General features: G+C 38.3%; 1 protein-coding gene and 1 long non-coding RNA gene across 11 annotated transcripts in view; one reads left to right on the forward strand and one right to left on the reverse strand.

The window, feature by feature from the left end:
- Positions 1 to 262: 262 nt before the first annotated feature.
- LOC146501060 (uncharacterized) lies at positions 263 to 8,374 on the forward strand. The gene is made up of 2 exons (XR_014869990.1): positions 263 to 763; positions 964 to 8,374. It is a non-coding gene; the product is annotated as an uncharacterized LOC146501060 (long non-coding RNA).
- The window catches only part of pcbp3 (poly(rC) binding protein 3), an 86,645-nt gene continuing 71,834 nt past the window's right edge, over positions 4,999 to 19,809 (reverse strand). For 4 of the 10 annotated variants that reach the window (XM_085136562.1, XM_085136563.1, XM_085136566.1 and 1 more), the window contains 7 exons: positions 19,653 to 19,781; positions 18,279 to 18,353; positions 14,908 to 14,949; positions 13,861 to 13,939; positions 11,848 to 11,900; positions 10,532 to 10,701; positions 8,798 to 9,574 (listed from right to left, as the gene is read on the reverse strand). In XM_085136562.1, coding sequence (XP_084992688.1) covers positions 9,520 to 9,574; positions 10,532 to 10,701; positions 11,848 to 11,900; positions 13,861 to 13,939; positions 14,908 to 14,949; positions 18,279 to 18,353; positions 19,653 to 19,781 — 603 coding nt within the window. In that variant the 3' untranslated portion in view covers positions 8,798 to 9,519. Of the gene's footprint in view, positions 6,979 to 8,797; positions 9,575 to 10,527; positions 10,702 to 11,847; positions 11,901 to 13,860; positions 13,940 to 14,907; positions 14,950 to 18,278; positions 18,354 to 19,652; positions 19,782 to 19,809 lie in introns of those variants that run through there. The other 6 variants (XM_085136567.1, XM_085136569.1, XM_085136565.1 and 3 more) reach the window with 4 other exon arrangements.

A 19,809-nucleotide genomic window follows, 5' to 3' on the forward strand; every position in this document is an offset into this window, starting at 1 on the left:
GAGTGGCAAGACGGATTTTAGATTCTATGCTTCTTCAGGTTGGACATGTAAAACTCACTCATGAGGTCTTAACCACTTTCATGGCTGAAGTGAGTGCCATTGTCAATGCAAGGCCGTTAATACCAGTTACTACTGATCCTGAGGCGCCTTTCATTCTAACACCTTCCATATTGCTGACCCAGAAGGGGGGTGTTCCCTCTCCTACTGTAAGTGAGTTTTCAAGAGGGGATCTGCTCAAGAATCAGTGGAAAAGAGTTCTGGGCTAGGTGGCGCCGTGAATATTTGAGCACATTACAGAGTCGGCACAAATGGCAATCTCAGAAACCTAATCTCAAAGAAGGAGATATTGTTCTGCTCAAGGACGATCAAACCAAGAGTTCCCAGCAGAGATGGACTTGTTAGGAAAGTCGAAGTTAAGGAGATACGGAACCAGACAGCGAAGGTCTTCTCTAGACCAGTTTCTCGAGTAATCTTGTTGTTTTCACCACAGGACAATGACTCATCAGCAAGCTAGGGGATTGAGACTGTGGCATAAAGTGGCATATCTTTAATATGCCAGGCGGGGAATGTCATGGAACGGACATATTATAGTTGTTTAAGAAGTGTTACTACCACCTAGTGGTAACTAATCAGAATGTCTTTTTTGTAGAGGAAGTGGTCTACAGGAAGTAGTGTGCTCTTTAGCTGCTGCAGTGACAGCATTTGTAATCTGATGGCAATCTCTGCAATCCTGGTGTTAAAGTCCACAATATCGGCTTCATCCGTAAGTTCCTATACATTTAATTTGTATTAGTAGGTTTTGACACTGTTTTGAGTTAAATCATATGGAGGCAGGTAGATGCTTGTATTTTTTCAGCAGATGCTTCATCTGTGGTTGTGTGTTTTTCACTAGAGCAATGTTATTCTCCCCGTGTAATGGAACATGTCTTCATTGTGTATTTTGTATTCCTTTTCTTTGTACAGTTTTACAAAAGAGAGAGAGAGAGAATTAATTTTCATCATTAAATCCTGCCAAACACAACAAGCGGCCTGTTTCTTGGAGGATGAAGTGCTGGGAATAAAGATTGTTAAGCTAGCTGTATAGCTGAAGTTACGTTGCCTGCAACAAACTTTAGTGAGGACAGCATACTGATATTAAACATGATTAAAGTTTCTCAATTTACCCTCAGTATAAATGCAATTAATGACTGTGAACCAATAGCTCTGTTTTCTCCCATCTGTGTGATGTCTACGAGAGTGGATATCCCTAATATGGTCATCACAGGCACACAGATCTGGCTGGGAGAATTGAAGCCCCTCCCACCTGCTGTTCAAACCTTCTGTTTCTGATGGGCAAAGAAAGATGTTGGCTTAAAGGAAGGTTGGAAAGAGCTAAAACGGTTTGTTTCAGACAGATTCAACTGGGGGGCTGCACCATCCCCAGCATAATATTAACCTACTTAAAAAGAGTTCAAGAACAAAAATATGGAGCTGGAAACAAATACAAGGTGACCTATTTTTTTATCATTATTTTTTAAGCCTCGATCATGGATGTGAACATAGAACTGGCACTGAGACTGGTCCCATCACAACATATTTTCTTATGGGTGCAGTCTAGAACTATTAATAATTGTTTTGTTGATGGTGTTTTTGGATGGGAAAATAATTAACACTGCTACCTGTTACGGTCTGAAAAGGTCTGCATGTAAAAAGAACATGTTTTGTTTTGTTTTTTTTAATGCACAGAGTTGAAGCAGCACTTCACTGACAGCTTGAAGAGAACATCATTAACTGCACAGTTTTTTTTTTCTTGGATATTTCTAATGATTGCATCACATTGCAAGGCATTCGTGGTATTTTGTTCACTTTCTTTACATCCATATCTGTTGTTATACATTCAGACATTATAAAAACAACAGATCCATATATGCTGTTAGCCAGAACACAGTGGCCGATTTACTTTGCACACAAGAAAAATCTCTACTTCTCCAGTTAGTTTGAAACCAGGATTCATTCATTGTGAGAATGGATGGAAATTTTTGACACAGTGGGAGACCGCTGCCCTTAGGTACACGAGTCAGTCACACGGATGTCTGGAAGCGTCTTAATCATCAAACAGCTTGGCTGCAGTCTGCAGATTTCCTGTTGTGACTGGCTCCACTTTAAGGTCTTTAACTTGTACATTAGTATTAACTAACTGACCTCATGCAGGGTTATCTCCGCTTTATTAATTAAGTAGCTGTACAGAGTATTCAAATCTACTCAGTTTGGGATAATTACAGGTATACTGCCCATGTTATGGCCTAAAAAGAGAGGAGGCTGGATTCTGAATGGATCTCAAATCATTGTATTGCATAAGTGTAGCTTGAATGGAAAAACTTTAATGATAACCAAAATGCCCTTTTCATCCACGCCCGTGTTGATCTCCTGTTTATTTCAGTTCTATTCATGTAGTTCCATTTACAACAAAATCATCAGCTCAAGGCAAACTTTCTGTTTCAAAAAACAGAAAGTTTCTGTTATTGGGTTCTGTATTGAAAACAAGTAGATCTTACATTATTTAATGGTTTCTTTGGTGTAGTATGAAAGTCCATAGCTAACGTGTTTGTCAGTGAAAAAGCTGTCAAACTGACATTTATCTCGACCTTTGGCTCAGGTATAATTAACAGTTGGGATGTGATCCATTCTTTCATTGTCCAGTGCAAAATCTATGCCCTCCTTGTATGCAGATTTTCATTTTGCAAAACCACTCAGTGGGCTTAGTTTGCTGGGTATGTTAGATATCCATGCCCCGTGGTATTATACTTACTACAGATGCCAACCTTTTTTTTTCAGGGCAGGAAAAAGGTTGCATCATATTGTACTTGCACTGATGCTTTTGCATTAGCTTCACACACACAGTCATCTTCCTGTCTTATATGCTTTGCCTCCATACACATGACTTCATTTAACAACCTTCACCTCAGTCTCTCGAGGCTGCTTATTTAATCGTTCTGAAATCGCTCCAGTTATTTTAATAGCTTTGAGTTCAGAGGGCCATCCATTGAACTGTATGAGATCAGTCTATGTTTTTTTCTGACTAATTTTACTGGCCGGGTTAATGATCACTCATGTTATTACTGATGTGTGAAAACATTTAACTGCAATGGAGTTCTGCCTGTGTGTATCCATATCTATGTGAGTGATGGATGTTTGACTGAAATGGACTTTCTGAAATACAAATTAGACGGACGTCAAGGGAAAAAAACACAAACTTTATTATCATCTTTTTACAAAACATTTCAGAATCAACCCCAACAAATAATAGATCCAATACTGACCTTCATGGTGCAAATGATCAACTTTAAACATGATCTGACACATTTCCTCAAACAGCACCAAACAACGTACATCATATATTACCTCAGTGCTAACCTTTAACTTTTTGCTGCTCTAGCACAGAAAAAAAAAGTGTTGACTCGGTTTATCAACGAAAGCAACAAAACAATAGGTGGACGACATACAGAGCATTTCAGGGTGAAGAGAACATGAATGATGCCATGAGCATAAATGAGAAAAGTATGGCAATCAAAAAGGCAACTGAGTTGTTTGCAAAGTTGGTCTCGCTGTAAGGGGCTGCATCTTGGTTGACCTCTGTGCACACAACCAGCAGATACCCTGAACCTACAAGCACAACCATTATTGTGCAATTAACATGAAAAAATAAACACATTAATGGCTAGAATATAGAGAAGTGGAATAGGTGGTTAGCCTCCGTGTGCCACATAAACTGTTCACATTAGCTTCTTTTGTTTTGTTGAATATTTGAGGCAGATGGTTGCCATGTAATATTTTAGACATTGTGTGATCTGTAACATCTGCTGGATTGGTCTTTTTAGTGCTAGTGCAAAATATTTCTGCAAGTCTTTTTTGACAACAGGCAGCTATATATCTGATATCTCATAGTAATGTGAACCATTTTTACCCACTCTGCTCAAGTAATTATAGTTAGAACAGTTTTACATGAACACAATGTTTAAAACGCATCAGCCTTCAATCAGTGAGTGCTCCATTTGTTCATCTGAATGCAGCCGGATGAGTGATAATGTACAATGTAGAGAGATACATTCACAATGTAAGTGTGTAAAGATGTGAAATGTAACAAAACAATATCACTGACTCTATACTCAAAAGTAATAACCCATATATAATCCATTCTATCCAAATACTCAGGACCTGGGCCAAATTTGTAATGGCCCGACCAATAGTTCATATAAGATTTATGCATACATGTATAAACACTTTGTAAGTAAATTGTGTAATTATTGTAATATAGTCAGAATTTTTGAAACAGTGGGATTGAGAAAAAAATGTAATAGTTGCACGTCCTGCTATCTTTTTCAGCATTTCTTGCCTATATCTACCTCAGCTATCAAAAAAGGTAAAAATATCCCCCCAAAACAATCTTCAGTCACATGACACATGAAGGTATCCCCTAGTTTTGATCTTATAGCCTACACAAGCTGAAACAAGCGCTGCACTTGCTAAATAAATTTGTTTCTTGCAGAAAATACAGGAACATTTAGGCTTACATTTTTATTTACCTTAATGAAAAATAATTTCAGCATGTAATATTGTATGTATCTGGTGTAACAATATGGCAATTATTTAATACATTATCTGAAACCGACTTCATTTGAGGGTGACCTTCTTAACCTGGTAACGTTCAAAAACGTTTGCTAAATAATTGTTTACATCGTTTAGCTTTGATGCACCTGATTGAAAATATACCCGTGTAATTACTATAGCCCAGTGTGACATGTAAATATTAGTTAAAAACACATATTTGAAGTACATTCAGCTTCAGATTGAGCAACAGGGCCAAAAGTTGTGTGTCCATTTAGAGATAATGGTACATGTTCACAGGATCTTTCATTTCTGGTAGCATCAATATTCCTGTTGATGCTACCAGACCTTGGATTCTCAAACCTTTTGGGGCCAGGACCTCTTCATCATCCTAACAACAATTAAGCATATCTCTATTACCACCAGGGATCATGTATGCAACTGAAAGTATTTCTATTCTGAAAAATATTTTAGCCTGATGTGCTGTGATGTGTCATACCAGTCAAAAGATATTGTAGGTGGGAGTAACGGAAACATTGTGGACATTTTGTTGGAGTAATTGGACCCAATGTGTAGGGATGCACTTATACATATTATGGCACAGTGGCGTGACTCATCAGCCCTGGAAACTCATGCCAGAATTTATAATTATTGTCAAATAATGATTGCTGATGACTGCCCCTCCATAAGTTTGGATCTGAGGTTTCCTCCTTTCAAAAAGGGAGTTTTTCCTCCCCGCCAGCGCTAAGTGCTTGCTTATAGCAATTTTTCAGACAGACTGTTGTGGCTATTTTCTACTATCCTGTGTTTACCTTTCAACAGAAAGAACTGGTGCGAAACTAAATATATGATACCATTACTTGGCTTATTTCTTGGGTCCCACTGTTTCTATAATGTTGGTCAAATTAAGCAAGCTGGCATATGGGTCATAATTAGAATCCAGTAGGAGATTGTCAGATGTTCATATGGACACTGACACTACCTAGTGGCAAGTTCTGAGTGCAGCTGCTTACTTCCAGAAACGCCCCTGTGAACACATACCATAAAATCAGTACAGTCACCCACAGTACTCTCTGTAATAGATGGCAGCTGCGGAGAGTTATACATACGTGTATGTAAGCACGGCTATCAACTGAATCATGTGTAAATACCTAAATTGAAAAATATGCTTTCAGTGTTTTCGATATCCCAACGTTTCATGCATGCTTACCAGTAATACTCTACACTTTCTGTTTCTAAAATGGCTTGCTTCCTACCACTTTGTAACAAGTGTCTTCAAGGACACTACCCATGAGCTTTTCAGCTCTTGTGATTTACAATGAAATCTTTACATGAGCTACATGTGAGCGCAAATATACACTAGACAATTCTGAAATCGCTCCATATGGCCCATGCTGCTTGTACACAGTAGCTATGACATGACGACATGAATAATGTAAATATGGTGGTGGAGTATAGGTGAATAAAAAAGGGCTTTATTCATCGCATGCATTTGAATTTCACTCTTTGCTCCAGTCATTTCCTTGATATATTTTCATTTTTCTATCCCAGCTTTCTGTCAGGTCTCACGAGAAACTCAGAAAGGCTCATATTTATGCATTAGCATGGTTTCCTTTTTTTTTTTTTTTTTTTTTTTTTTTTTGTTCTGGGTCACACCCTCGGTCATTTCAGACTGGAGTCAGAGTGATACACCCAGCCCTTTTACTCTTCCATTTCCGTTTGGTTCCACCTGTTTGATTTTAAAATGAATGTGAAATGTAGTCTGGTTTGTGCGTCATGCAGATCATTCTATAGTGTACATACAATGCTAGGACGAACAGGCAAATGTCTACAGGCACAAAGTAGAGCACTAATTTCATCAATCATGAAATCAGTGTGAAATGATTTGGAATAAAGTAAATGATATAGCTGCTGAACTTTTGTGTTGATTAATGTATTGTCCCAGCTAGCAGTCTAAAAAATGGGTCAGTGTAAAAGGATGTGAGACTGGAGGAGGGACAACCTCAGTGTAAATTGTTAAACCAATACTTAGGTTTACTTTGTGTTTACTGTCAGGTGCCTGCATTACAAAAGAACGAGTATGGTGATGTCTTATAAAACGCGAGGTACGACACAGTGATGTAGTGCGTGAGATGGCATGGCAGATGCTAGAGTGGAGTAAAACCTTTCAAAAACGTAAAACGAGGTGTGAGGAGTCCTAGCAACAGTGCAGATACACATGTTTACACTATATACTATAAATAATCAAAGTTAAAGTCACTTAAAAAATACCAAACACAGAGAAACCAATAAATTAGGTACAATGCCATTCATTCGCTCAAGGGTCATGTGATGCACTGAGGAAAGATGGGTTGAAACTAGAGTGTGCCCATTCCAGTGACTTCAGACGTCAGCCTAAAACAGTACAGGGAAGAAGGGGGAGGAAGGGGGAGGGGGGCAGGGGTAGACAGAAAATAAAACAACTGTGAAAGAAGAACTTTCGCTTGGCAGTGAAAGTTATGCTGCAATGGTTGCCTTTGTGCTTGAATTTTCTTGCTTGGTGCATTTTCTTCACAGAGACTTGACACCATATTCTCATTGCACCCATTCACATAAAACAGATGTGGATACATAACCATGCAGTACTAAAGCCTCTCATGAAGCCATGCAGTGGACTAAAAAAAACCCAAAAACACACACAAAAAAAACATAAAAACATTAAAAGAAAAACGGTGTTATGAAATAGTGAGTTGCATTACAGAGGCATCACATCACTCTTCTTACTAACAGCATTGCTCAGTAGCAATCACGTTTCCTGCCTTTTTTTTCTTTATTTTTTTATTTTCCCTTTTTTTTTATATTATTTTTACTCCTTGTAGACAATGACACAAGAGGACTTTATAGGCAAATTGATATAACGATACCAAAAAGAAACACGATATTCTTGAAATGAGGCATGCTAAATAAATAGTTGAAGAAGCTGTTTGCTTGTTTTTTGGGGACAATATGCTTATTCGCTGCATTGCAGGAAGTAAAATGAGAAGTTCAATGGTATTCTGATGTGGGTTCTTTAAATGTGAAGCTGGAGGAAGGGAGAACAGGTGAACACAAGTTACCTGGCTCTGCTGAATCTACCTATTTAGACATGTAAAATAAAGCTTCTTTGTAATTATCAAACTGTGCATTACTCCTTTTTTCATCTTTGGTCTGAAGAGAAGAGGGGATTTGATTTCCCTGTAACCAATCACCAGAGACCAAAGTATCCATCTAAATCAAATGTTGCTTTAAGCTCGATACCAAGCTTCGACCTCCAGAGTTTCAATATGAAGTCAACTTTAAAGTGACAAAAAATGATAAAAAAAAACAAAACCTCAGGCTCGCTCTAAAAGCTGGATTCTCCTTTTCCTCTCCAAAACTCAGTTTCCATAGACTCAGATGTTGAAATGCTCAAATCTAGAGCATGTAAACATGTTTACAGCTTGGCACAAAATAATTTTCTTCCTCCCGAACCCCTGTATAGGAGGGTTATATACTCAATTTAAACTGCATTTGGCCATAATTCATGCAGTGTAGTGGCACGACTGTTCTGACCAAGGTACAAAGTAACAGTGCTCAACTCCAAATTTTTGAAGACATATAAAGTATCCAGTCTCAGCCTTCAAATAACTGTCCACTGTAGTGACCACTATGCGTGAAAGGGTTGTTTTCTTGTATTTGTGTCAGTGTTGATGGTATACTTGCACATAAACCACTACATTGGACACTGATGTGTGACTCCATACCCTGCCACCCACTCCAAAGGTGATGTTGTCCACCTAAGTGGACATGTAAAAAAAATCTTTGAAAAGTACATGTTATTGGTACCACTGGTATTCCATATTATATATTCTGTATTTATATATGTGTATATGTGTATATATGGTATATTTATGCTTATATCCTTCCTCTCATTCCCCTTTATTGTATCTGTAACATGCAACGTCTGTCGGTGCTGTGCTACTGGAAACTGAATTTCCCAGAAGAACCAACCCGAGGAATTAATAAAGTTTCATCTCATCTAATCTAAAAAAAAGAAATTTAAAAATCTTTTTTCATGCCTAAAGATGAATAAAAATACTTAAGAAAGAAATCCTGATTAAGGTTGTCATAATTCATGCGTGAAAAGGTTAAAGAAATTAAAAAAGAGAAGAGAAAGAAGAGAGAGAAAGTAAAAGTATTCTCTCATTAATATATATTTATTTCACAACATTGTCAGTGTAATTTAGGATAAAAAACTGTGACAATATATAAGCCAGGCGAGGTCCAAATGCCGATGGAACTGACTGATCTGATAAGATGGATGGAGGTGGACCGCTCATCCATGTTGGTTTTTGGTTCCTTTTGAAGGATTTTTAATGCAGATACCTCACGTGTGTTTAGACATGTTTGATTGTACTAACAGACCATCAAAAAAGTTGACTCCAAATATTAGTTTGTGAAATTCAACAAAAGAAATCTGTGTTTGTTGCTTAGCACTAATTAGCACTAGTATCTGTGTTTCTGGGTTGTACCTGTAAAGTCTAGGGAGAAATCCATGACAACAGCTTGCCATTAATAGCCTTGATTAGCTAATGAGTCACTGGCTTTTAGATGTGTTTCTGGGTGAATTTGTTTCCTTTAAGTAACAGCTGCTTCCCATTTAAGACAGAAATTGTTATTAATTTTCTTGTCAACATTTCTGCAAAAAACAGTGAATAAGCATATTTTGCAAAGTAAAAACTATTTTTTTAATCTATACACTGGCTACATCGATTGTTAAACAGACCCCGGTGTCAATACAGGCCTCTTACAGGCTAGAGCTGAAGTTATATGCACAACTAGCAAAGCAAAAGTCCCACAGGATAACACATAGAGGTTTATCGTGAAGGTGTGGTTTTGATGTTAGCTTCTGAAAACAGAACCAGATTTGTGGCGACTTCAGGATGTTGTCATGGATGAAGGGTCATTCCACATGGCAGCCACGTCCCTGAACCTGCCATTGGAATTGCGGGAAAGCAGTAGCCATTAGTTTCTTTGTGGGCTGTTCTCTAAAATCCCCGTTAGACGTCAAAAACAAAAAATCGCTTTGTGTTGAGCATGTAGGTTCCCCTGCACTAATGCTGATAACATATGACTTTGAGGTACAGGTAGCCTGTGGACATCAGTGCTGTTCTGTTTTCTCAGAGCTGCAGATTTTACATTTATTTTCACTGGTGATAATGATTTAGGTTTCGCTGGATAGAAGAGAAACAGAGGTAGTGGAGCATGCCAAGAAAACTTAAAAACTGTTTCACACTATCTACTGGTATGTATACTATCTTACTACGCAGCCCCTGCTCTTTAGTCCTGCATGGGATTTAGATGTAACTGTCTTGGAGTCATTTTCTTTTTATTTAATTACACTGACAGCTTATGTGCAAAAACACAGTCTTACAGCAGTTATATCTCTAAATTAAGCTTGCAGAGATTGTATACCTTCTTGTGTCGGCCAACTTTGTGAACTGAAGTAAGCATTGCACATTTGATGATTCATTTATTGATCATCCAATTTACTAATCTGCAGATTCTGTTCAAAGGCACAGCTTACTTGTTCCAGTAGCTGGCCTTGCTCCCGTGAGCCACTTACTTGCAAAGAGTGTTCTCCCAGAAACTTACTGCATTTTAATGTCTACACTTGGTTAGATGTAAAGAACGAAAGTCAAAAGGAACAACTAAGGGAAATGGGGGGGGGGGGGGGGGGGGAGATTTTCTTTTTTTCTTTATATTTTGCATTTCCTGGTGACTCATCAAAGTCTCAGTGTCAAAAGTAAACTTGTCAGCGACCTCCTTTTATTCTAAATAGCCCAATCAGAGAGAGAAGCTTTCTTGGATCTTCACTATGAGCATGCTCATTCAGATGTTACTTTTATCTTTAATGTTGTGTTTGAGCCCAGCAGAGTTGAAAGGTTACCTGGCATTGATGAGATACTGGGCCAGGCTGATGTTAGCGGGGGTCCCTGTGATGGTAATCTGACGCTCTGATGAGCCCTCCATGGCATTTGCAATTTTGATCTGCGCCCCAGACATCTGTCGAATCTCATTTATTTTGGTGCCCTGGCGTCCAATAATGCACCCTATTAACTGTGGGGAAAAAGCAAAAGTCTTTGAATCTGAAGCAAAGCAATCACTGTGCTGTCTTACAATATTTATACAAAATGCCAACTAGATTTAATTAAAAATGGAAGCGTAATGGCTTATGAAATTTATGAGTTTAATTTCAGAAAGGTTGAGTAATGATGGCATGGTCAGCAGCATGTAGGGTCATTCTGTTGGGCCAACAGTAAGAAGTAAGCTTTGCAGGATCATCATTTCTTCTTTATAACACTTACAGTTTTAAAAAGATGGCATCTCAGTGCAATCATTATTTCTATATATTTACAAATAGACAGTAATCCTTTCTATTAAATTTACATAAAATAGTTAGATCAATTTATCTCTTCTAAAAATACTACATATTTTACATAATATATTTAAACATATATATTATTATTTTAAAAAAGTTTTCATAGGACTGCATAGGATAGTACAGCTTAGGTTTGAAAAGTTACATCTGAACAAACCACAAGACTTCTGGAACAGTTTCATTAGGACAGATGAGACCAAATTGGAGATTTTTGCAATTTCATCTGGCGAAAAACAGCATACCAGCACAAACGCCTCATACCAAGTGATCTCAGGAGCTTGGAAAGAAGGCAAAAGGACCTTTTTAAGTTTGTTAAACTTTCAAACTTTTCAACAACCTTAAAGATATGCAGTTGTCTTCTTGTCAAGCTCCTAAGACTACCTACTCTACTCAAGACTACTCCACGGTAGTAGAGCAGTAATGATTTGGGCTTATTTTGCAGCCACAGGACCTGTGCAACTTCAAGTCATTAATTCGACCGTTAATTTGGCCAAAACTGACTTTTTCAGAAGGACAATGATCCCAAACACATTAGCACATCTAAGAGAGAATGGCTGAAAAATAAAGGATTCAAGGTGTTTAAATGACCCAGTGAAAAGTGCAGACCTGAGTGAAATGCTGTGGGACCTTAAGAGAGCTGTGCATAAACAAATGCCTGCACACGTCAATGACTTTTACAAATGTTGTAAAAAGCCTTATGTCATTAAGAAAATGATTACTTTAAGTTGGTTCTACAAGCTACAAAATCGTGGAGTTTGCTTAATTTTCCACATGACTGTATTCTTGAAATTGATGTCTCGTGAAACCTTTCCAGCATTACTTACATCATTAGGAATGGTGAGTTCATGGGTGCTGGCTGGTGGACTGGCATCCAAACCTGCACCGCGGACATTATAAGAAAAGACATTGCAATTTCAATACTTTAGCAGAGTTCATCTCTAAAAGGAACTTTTTTTTTTTTTTTATCAAAGGTAGCACATCCACCTAGCAGCAGGTCAGCTGAGTTAAAATAAACTACCCTGTTTTTTCTGGCTTCATATTAATCAAGGCACTACGAGTAATGCCTAGTAAAGTGCAGCCACTAGAATTTTTTTTTAGCTGCTGTTGATTATTTAATTTATATTTATTAAGGGAAAGAAATAAAAAACATATTACCCAAATTACATATATCTTAAATTAAATGTCCTGCTTGGAGAGAAAAGGAAACACATTCAGAAGGGGGATCATGAACTTTGTTTAATCAGTTACTCATTCCATGTACAGCTATGCAGACAGGCACAGTAAGGGTCAAAAAAAGAAAACGAGAGAATGCTGTGTGGCTGCTCAGGTAACAAAATGAAAAGATATACAGCTGCCATGAAATAAAATCTAACAACCACCACGGGATAGATGACCCTACGTAAAACACACGAGGAATCAATAGAAGTGTGAATCGAATGCACCTAAGTCAAACTCCAGAAAACAGCATATAATGGAAATCAGGTTATAGCTGCTTATTTGCTAATGCTGTATATCAGCCGTGTAATTGGTTTCTTACATCTACACCCTCAGCGTGATTTCCCCCTGCCTTATCTCAGCGCCATGTAAGACTCATTGTTTTGTTATTTACAGTCTGACTAGCTTCACTCCGTTGCTCTTCGTTTCACCCATTAGGTTTATTTCACTCTTTGAGATCAGAGGAGCGACCGATGAGGGGAGACAACGTTATTTGAGTTATCAAAAAATCCAGAACTTGATATGTGGATTTAAATGGAATAAAAGTAGCATGGTGGCTTAAGTGTGATTAATCATAACTCCAAACCTTTGTGAAACCCTTCACCGTAACTTGACATGCATCTCACAAGAAATGCAACGTTGACTCAACACAATGAATGTGATTAGCCCGTTCAGTGCTGTTGTTTCACGGTACTGTCCACGTCTTCTTTCGCCGCTAGGTCAAAGAGAGAAACTCCACCACCAACTAGTGTTTTGGTGTTGAAACTGCAACAAACCAGCACATGGCCTTTTTGTGTGGCGTCTGCATGTTCTCCCTGTGCTTTGGGTCACCAGGCCTCATAAAATATCCTGATATTCTGTTTTATCTCAGCCCAGAATACTTGTCTCAAAAGTTCACACTCAATTTCAAGAGTTTTGCCGACCTGTTTATTTATTTTCCCAACAAGTTAGAATTTGATAAAAATAAAATAAAATATGGAAGAAAAGAAAAGCCAAACCAATAACCTACAACCTTGCTAGACTGAAATATGCATTCCACAGAGGTGAACTACAGATGTTTCTTATCCACCCGGACTACTCCCAAAAGCCTTGAATCCACATAAATCCCATCGGTGACCTTTTTTGATCTCAAAATGCTAAGTTTGCATTTCTGCATTCATTATAGTTAAGGCTTTTGGATAAAAACGTACTCATGAGACCTTCATTTGATCAACTGCACAGATGCAGAGGTTGCGATGCACATAGGCTAATATAAACACCAAGAGCTATAAAAGAGCTAGAGGTACAATTATTATGGTAGAATCGGGCCTGTGGCATTAGAGTTTCCCTCCTTAAAGGAAAGTCAACAGCATAAACAATTTGCCCTGTTTCCAAGAGATAATGCAGTTTGGAATACATCATTTTAAAGTGAAGCCCGAAGGCATTTTTTTCCTCTCAGTGGCAAAATATCAGACATATCCAAGAAAAAAAAACATACATGGACAAATCAAAGAAAGATAGAAACTCTAGGGGCCAAGACATGCTGTGCCAAAATAGAGATAAGGTGCAAGGTAGGGAAAGAGAAAAATGTTTCTCTGGATGCAAAGAGAAGGAAGTATCTATCGGGCCTCGTGGGTACGTACCAGGGAAAGCAGGGGTGGTCTGTCCGAGAGGGGTAAAGGGGGTTTGCTGCATAGCCAACTGGTGGAGCTTGGTCAACTGCTGAAGGGTTAGGAGGGAAAGTAGAACTAAGAGGTTACTGTTACACAGGTCACACCAACAAATGAAGCCAACCAAAACTAGAGTGAAGAAACGGTGAGGAAAAGGAGGCCATGGCACGGGGTGGTGGAGGATAAAAAGTAAGAGAAAAAGAGATACAGAGAGAGGATGATTGTCTGTCGTGGAGATGGAATCTATTAGATAATTTGATATTTTCCTTTCTGTTCTACCCGTTTCTTTATTTTAACATAGTGATTTTGAAAATGTGGCCCCACTGGTGAGCACATTAACATTAACTGCAGGAAATAATTTTTATTGCCCTCTTAATTACCACATGTCTTTCTAAATGGCAGTTCTGACTCACACTCAGAGAACTCATATGACTGCAAGAGCACCTGCTCTCCCAGCCAGTATGGTCACAGGATGTCCATCCGCTGCTGTATATCATTTCCTTCAGGAATAAGGGAAGGCCGATACTTTAAAGGCTTCCTCTCCTTTTAAGAGGAGTTTTAATGAGGGAGGAAGAGGATGTCATGCCCGTACTTGAGTGATTGTACCGTCAACCACCACCTCCACTGGCATCAATCATTGCCCAACTTTGAATTAGTGGATCTGACACAAGGTAGCTCTTGAGATGCTCTTACGACAAGGACAGATGAAGGCAGATTATTAATGGAGACTATATGGTCCACTGGAATTAAAGAGCTGTCTACATCAAAACTGCCATTACTGTCTTTGCCTTGATCGTTAACACCAGGAGCCACTGGCTTGTTATCGACCAGATCTTTCTGGTAGTTCAGCCACAATAAAACCTTAAACTGTAGACAGCCAGTGGTTCTGAAAGTGGAAGGGCTTTATAGCTTATCTCATAAGAACTGATGTGTACATCTAATCAAATGTCTGCTCTTTATATACGAAACAACACAGGTTTGTTTCAAAATTAAATTTTTAAAAAGAGACTAAGAACTTACATCTGGGTGTGGTATGGCGTACTGTCCCTGAATTGTGTAGGCCTGGAAAGGTAAAACAGAGAAGAAAAATCAGACTTCAGTATCAGAGGGGGGAAAAAAATAAAATGAAGAACAAATCAGCTTGTACACTTTCAAACACTTTCAAAAAGCCTTTCAGTCACTTACAAACACTCACCTTGGGCATGAGCATCATCATCATTTTGGGCTTTGATGGGATCATGCTCTGGAACAGTTTTTCTACTTTTGGTAGTGGTGCATTCCGCAAAGTGGATGAAACAATGAAGGAGGACTACCTTCACCTTAAACGTTACCTCAGTTTAACATTATGTCAGAAACTTGCTCATGGCTTCCAAAAGTGTCTAGCTGATGTGCAACTTCCACTAATATTTAACCAAATATTAGTTAGTGGTGTAGTTATATATTTGACCCAGTGTAAATATTTTTGACCCTGTTTCAAACTTACATTCAATTAAAATGTCATTAAAGATATATACTGTGCAATCATTCCACACTGGATGAAAAACAGTAAAAAAAAAAAAAAAAAATCATTAAAAACACAAAATAACCTTGACCTTCATGCCCAGGATGAATATATGTAAACTTCTGACCACAACTGAATATTGCTTTTCCTTATTATCTGTCTATGTACTATATATAATGTATATATTACATATAATACCGATTATAAATTTTGGTATGTGTTTCTGGTAGTAATGACATTAAAGTGATGATTCACTTAATCTTATGCATCATTAGCAATGACATTAACTAACATTAATTGAAGATCCACTTAAGTGTTAGCATATTCAAAGCAGTATCAGAAAAAGCTTATTATATGTAGATGAAGTGCAATGACATCCAAGTCTTGGAAGTCCAAAAATACAATAAAATATATCCGATGACTGGCAGAAAATGTTTCATAATGTCCATAAAGCGCATTTGCTGAGGGCTGCCAATGCAACTTAGTGCTGCTTTATGACTCCTCATTTTTGGTTCTCCTGTTTCATCTTTAATTCATGGATTCAACTGTATAAACAAAATAGCTGCCTCAGTCTCAGGTGAGTAATCATTCAAATCCCAGTCTAGACTGTGTATGTATATACTAACGTTAAACATAGCATATTAGTCAACTGAATTACCTTATTTTGGACAGATGTTTTTGCATTTCTGTCTGTGCATGTTTTTTTTGTTTTGTTTTTTTCTAAATCAGACTCGTGTAAGTCGTTTTCTAAAGGCTTCAGATGTGTGGGGTTTTTTTTCCATTTAACACCCAGTGATGATGATTATTCCCAGACAAAAGGAAAATTGGAGTCATTACAAGTTCTTATGTGCTCTGTTCCTCCACCGTATCTCTTGTTTGCTAAGTTTTAAAATCCATTCAACAGGTTTTAGTCCAAATCTGCAATTAACTTATGGATATGGCTGGACAGACATTAGTATGCACCCAGCATTCTTGTTGACATTAATGCCATTGTTACTGATTCACACATTATGGTGCCACTACCGTCCCTGCTTCCCTCTTTCACTATCCGGTGCACTCAAACAACAATGACTGTCCAGCCAAAATGCACTCACCAGCCACTTTTTTTAGGTACACCTGTTAGGTACACCAGCTGCTTGTTAATACATATATTAAATCGGAAAATTCACATGGCAACAACTCAATGCACTTAGGCATGTAGACATGGTCAAGACCAGTGAATTTGAATGTGGAATGGTTGTTGGTGCCAGGCAGGCTGGTCTGAGTATTTCAGAAACTGCTGATTGGCTAGGGCTTTCCCACAGAACTATCTCTAAGGGTTTCCGGAGTCCAAAAAAGAGAAAGTATCCAGAGAGCAGCAGTTAGATGAGTGAAAATGGAGGAGAAAAGACTGGCCAGATTACTTTAAAGTTAACAGTAAAGTCACAGTAGCTTAAATAACTACTTGTAACAACCAAGGTATGGAGAGGATCATCTCTGAATACATAGCATGAACCTTAAAGCAGATGGGTTACAGCAGCAGACAGCGTGCCATTCCTGTCAACTAAAAACCAGGAAGCCGAGGCTACAATTCACATAGATTTATCAAAAGTGAACAACATAAGATTGGAAAACCATTGCTGGGCTCAACGAGTCCAGATTTCTGCTTTGACTTTCAGTTGGTGGGGTCAGAATTTGAAATTAGCAAAATGGAAACATGGTTCCATCCTGCACTGTATCAACACTTCTTTTGCTGTTCGTGGTATAATGGTGCGGAGGATATTTCTGGCACACTTTAGGCCCCTTAGTAGCCAGTAAGGCTTGTTTTAATTCTTATTTTTATGTCTATTTAAGCGTTATATGACAGCATGTTTGCACTAAGTACCGCAGCAATTTCCTAATGTTGTAAACCTGCTCAACATTTGGCAATAAAACCCTTTCTGATTCTGATTCTAAACACCCCAGCCTGCTTTCAGCAGGATACCACACCACGTGATAAAACTCAAGCCGACTCAAAATGTTTTTTGAATATGTCAGTGAATTGGCTACGCAATTGACATCCACAGTCCCGATCCAATTGAGCACATGTGGGGTGTGATGGAACAGGAGGTTCACATCATGGATGTGTTGGAGAAGAATCTGCAATAACTGATGCTATCGTGTCAATGTGGACCAAAATCTCTGAGGAATGTCTCCAGTAACCTTGTTGAATCCAAGACATTAAATAAGGCAGTTCTGACACCAACAAGTGGTCTAACTGGGTACCAGCTAGGTGCACCCAATCAAACTAATAAAATTGAGCATTTATCATTTGCACAAATGCAAGATCATTTAAATGTAAGTCAGTCAAATATAAGCCACATTCACACAGTGCTAGTTCTGACTGAGAGGTTCCTACTGCTACAAAAGCCAAGCAACCAGATAGAAATTACTACAGGAATAAAACTCCTATATTTACTGAAGCTGCTTCCCCAATATAAAACAACTAATGCTGGAATTTTTGTGGCAATCATCCTTGTCAGAACCAATTTCTCTCTTTTCTATGCAAAAGGAACAATTATTAGGTAGTTTAACACAGTAGTAGTTGATCAATATAAAAGTACTTAATTGTGTCTTATTTGTATTATTAGATTTGTACATCAGTCACCCCAACCACATCCTTACAAGTTTCTAAATGTCATTTAAAAAATACGATACAACCAGCTAATATGCTGCACCTAAATCTGCTAAATAATATAGTTTAGTCTTATATAAAATTTATTTTTATGAGACAGAGTTGCAGAAATCGCAAGTGTGCGAATAAAAGTTAACAGAAGCTTGCACTAAAGAGGCAGTGATGCTGATGCTGCAGCAAAAGTCTCAAGTTGGCTGTAGGCACAAACTAACAAGCTAAAGCTAGTTCAGCACTTACCTGGCCACCAGAAAAAATGACAGGGGTGGAGGTGGGCTTTGGGCGGTAAGGGATAGTGGCACCTTTTGGTGGGGACTAGGAGAAAGGAAAGTCAGAGTTAGTCTAAAGCAGGATAATTGCACATGTAAGTGCGTCAAACTCATATCTGCACAAGAATTGAGCATGCTAAGTGAAAAGATTAAAATCAGTTCATTATTGTACCAAGGAAATTTTCCCAAAACCTAGTCCCACATATAGCAAGTAAACTCCATTATTTTGGCAAAAGTGGCTACAAGGTGATGCTAGTTTCTGTTTTGTTGCCTCTTGTTAGCTTTTGTTCCCCGTCTTTAGAGTTGTTATGCTAAGCTACACTAGCTAAATGGTGGTTGTAGCTTATTATTTAATGTGTATATTTAGTGGTACTGATGTGCTCTTTTTTTTTTTTTTTTTGTTAATAAAACCTAGAAAAGAAAAAGCAGAGAGTGAACAGTTCTGTAAAATACTGTAATATTTTTTGACTTGGTGTATCACTGTGTGCAGTGTAATGCATATGAAGCGGGATAGCATCCACCCACCTATCAATTCACATATATAATCATATTTTCCAAAGTGCTTTACTGCAGAAAAGCAGAGGAATTATTCTGAGGCAATAAAGTGTCTTGCTGAGAGAAACGTTAGAGTTTTCACAAAGAAAATGTCTTTAGTCTTCAAGCACTGCTGTGTAAATGCATCACCTTATTTTTTCTGAGCCATGAGGAATGAGAAGGAAGGGGATTTCCAGTTTGCGAACTTACTATAATGACACCAAGTTATTGATTCATGCCGTGCATCAGCAACAAGACTATTCAAGACGGGGGAAAGGGCTTAATCAAATTTCCACTGTAGCTGCTGTGCTGCAGCAGCAGGAGTATCCACTTCAGATACAATATCCAGACAAAGTAATGGTGTTACTGTTTCCCTGACAGTTCAGTAGGATACTAATGCACAAAAATGATCGATAATTACAGATTTCTCCCTCTAAATTGCATCAGAATGATTTAAATTGCAGTCTGTTTTGCTACGCTGCAAACAATTTCTCACTTTCAGCATAATAGAAAATGTATGCATGTAGACCCTTCTGGGCACCTTAATAGCACGAGCCGGTTGCCTGTCAAGTTGACATTTATGGACAACAATTGCCAGGTAGTTCTAACCATTCAAAAATCAATTTCTTAGAAAATGTGCTTTACGAGCACAAGCACTAAATATAAATTCTTAAAGAGGCACGCTATAGGTCTAGCCAGAAGGGCAATGCAACGCACACTCTGTCTGTTCAATACATTTCTCTGAGGCTGTATAGTAAGTCATATTGGCACTTAAACTAGAGTCGTTTTGCTAAATCTGTACATACTTTACCTCCAGCATAACCACACAGATCTGTCGGACACACTGGATGATGGCTTCTGGGGTCCCAGAGATTGTCACTGCACGTTCTGTGGAGTTGGGCAGCATGTCGCCTGCTACCTGGACCTGGGCCCCTGTGGACTGGAGCAGAGGAAGGGACTCTGAGGGG

This window comes from Neolamprologus multifasciatus, chromosome 16 (assembly GCF_963576455.1).
Source record: "Neolamprologus multifasciatus chromosome 16, fNeoMul1.2, whole genome shotgun sequence".
Classification (NCBI taxonomy): domain Eukaryota; kingdom Metazoa; phylum Chordata; class Actinopteri; order Cichliformes; family Cichlidae; genus Neolamprologus; species Neolamprologus multifasciatus.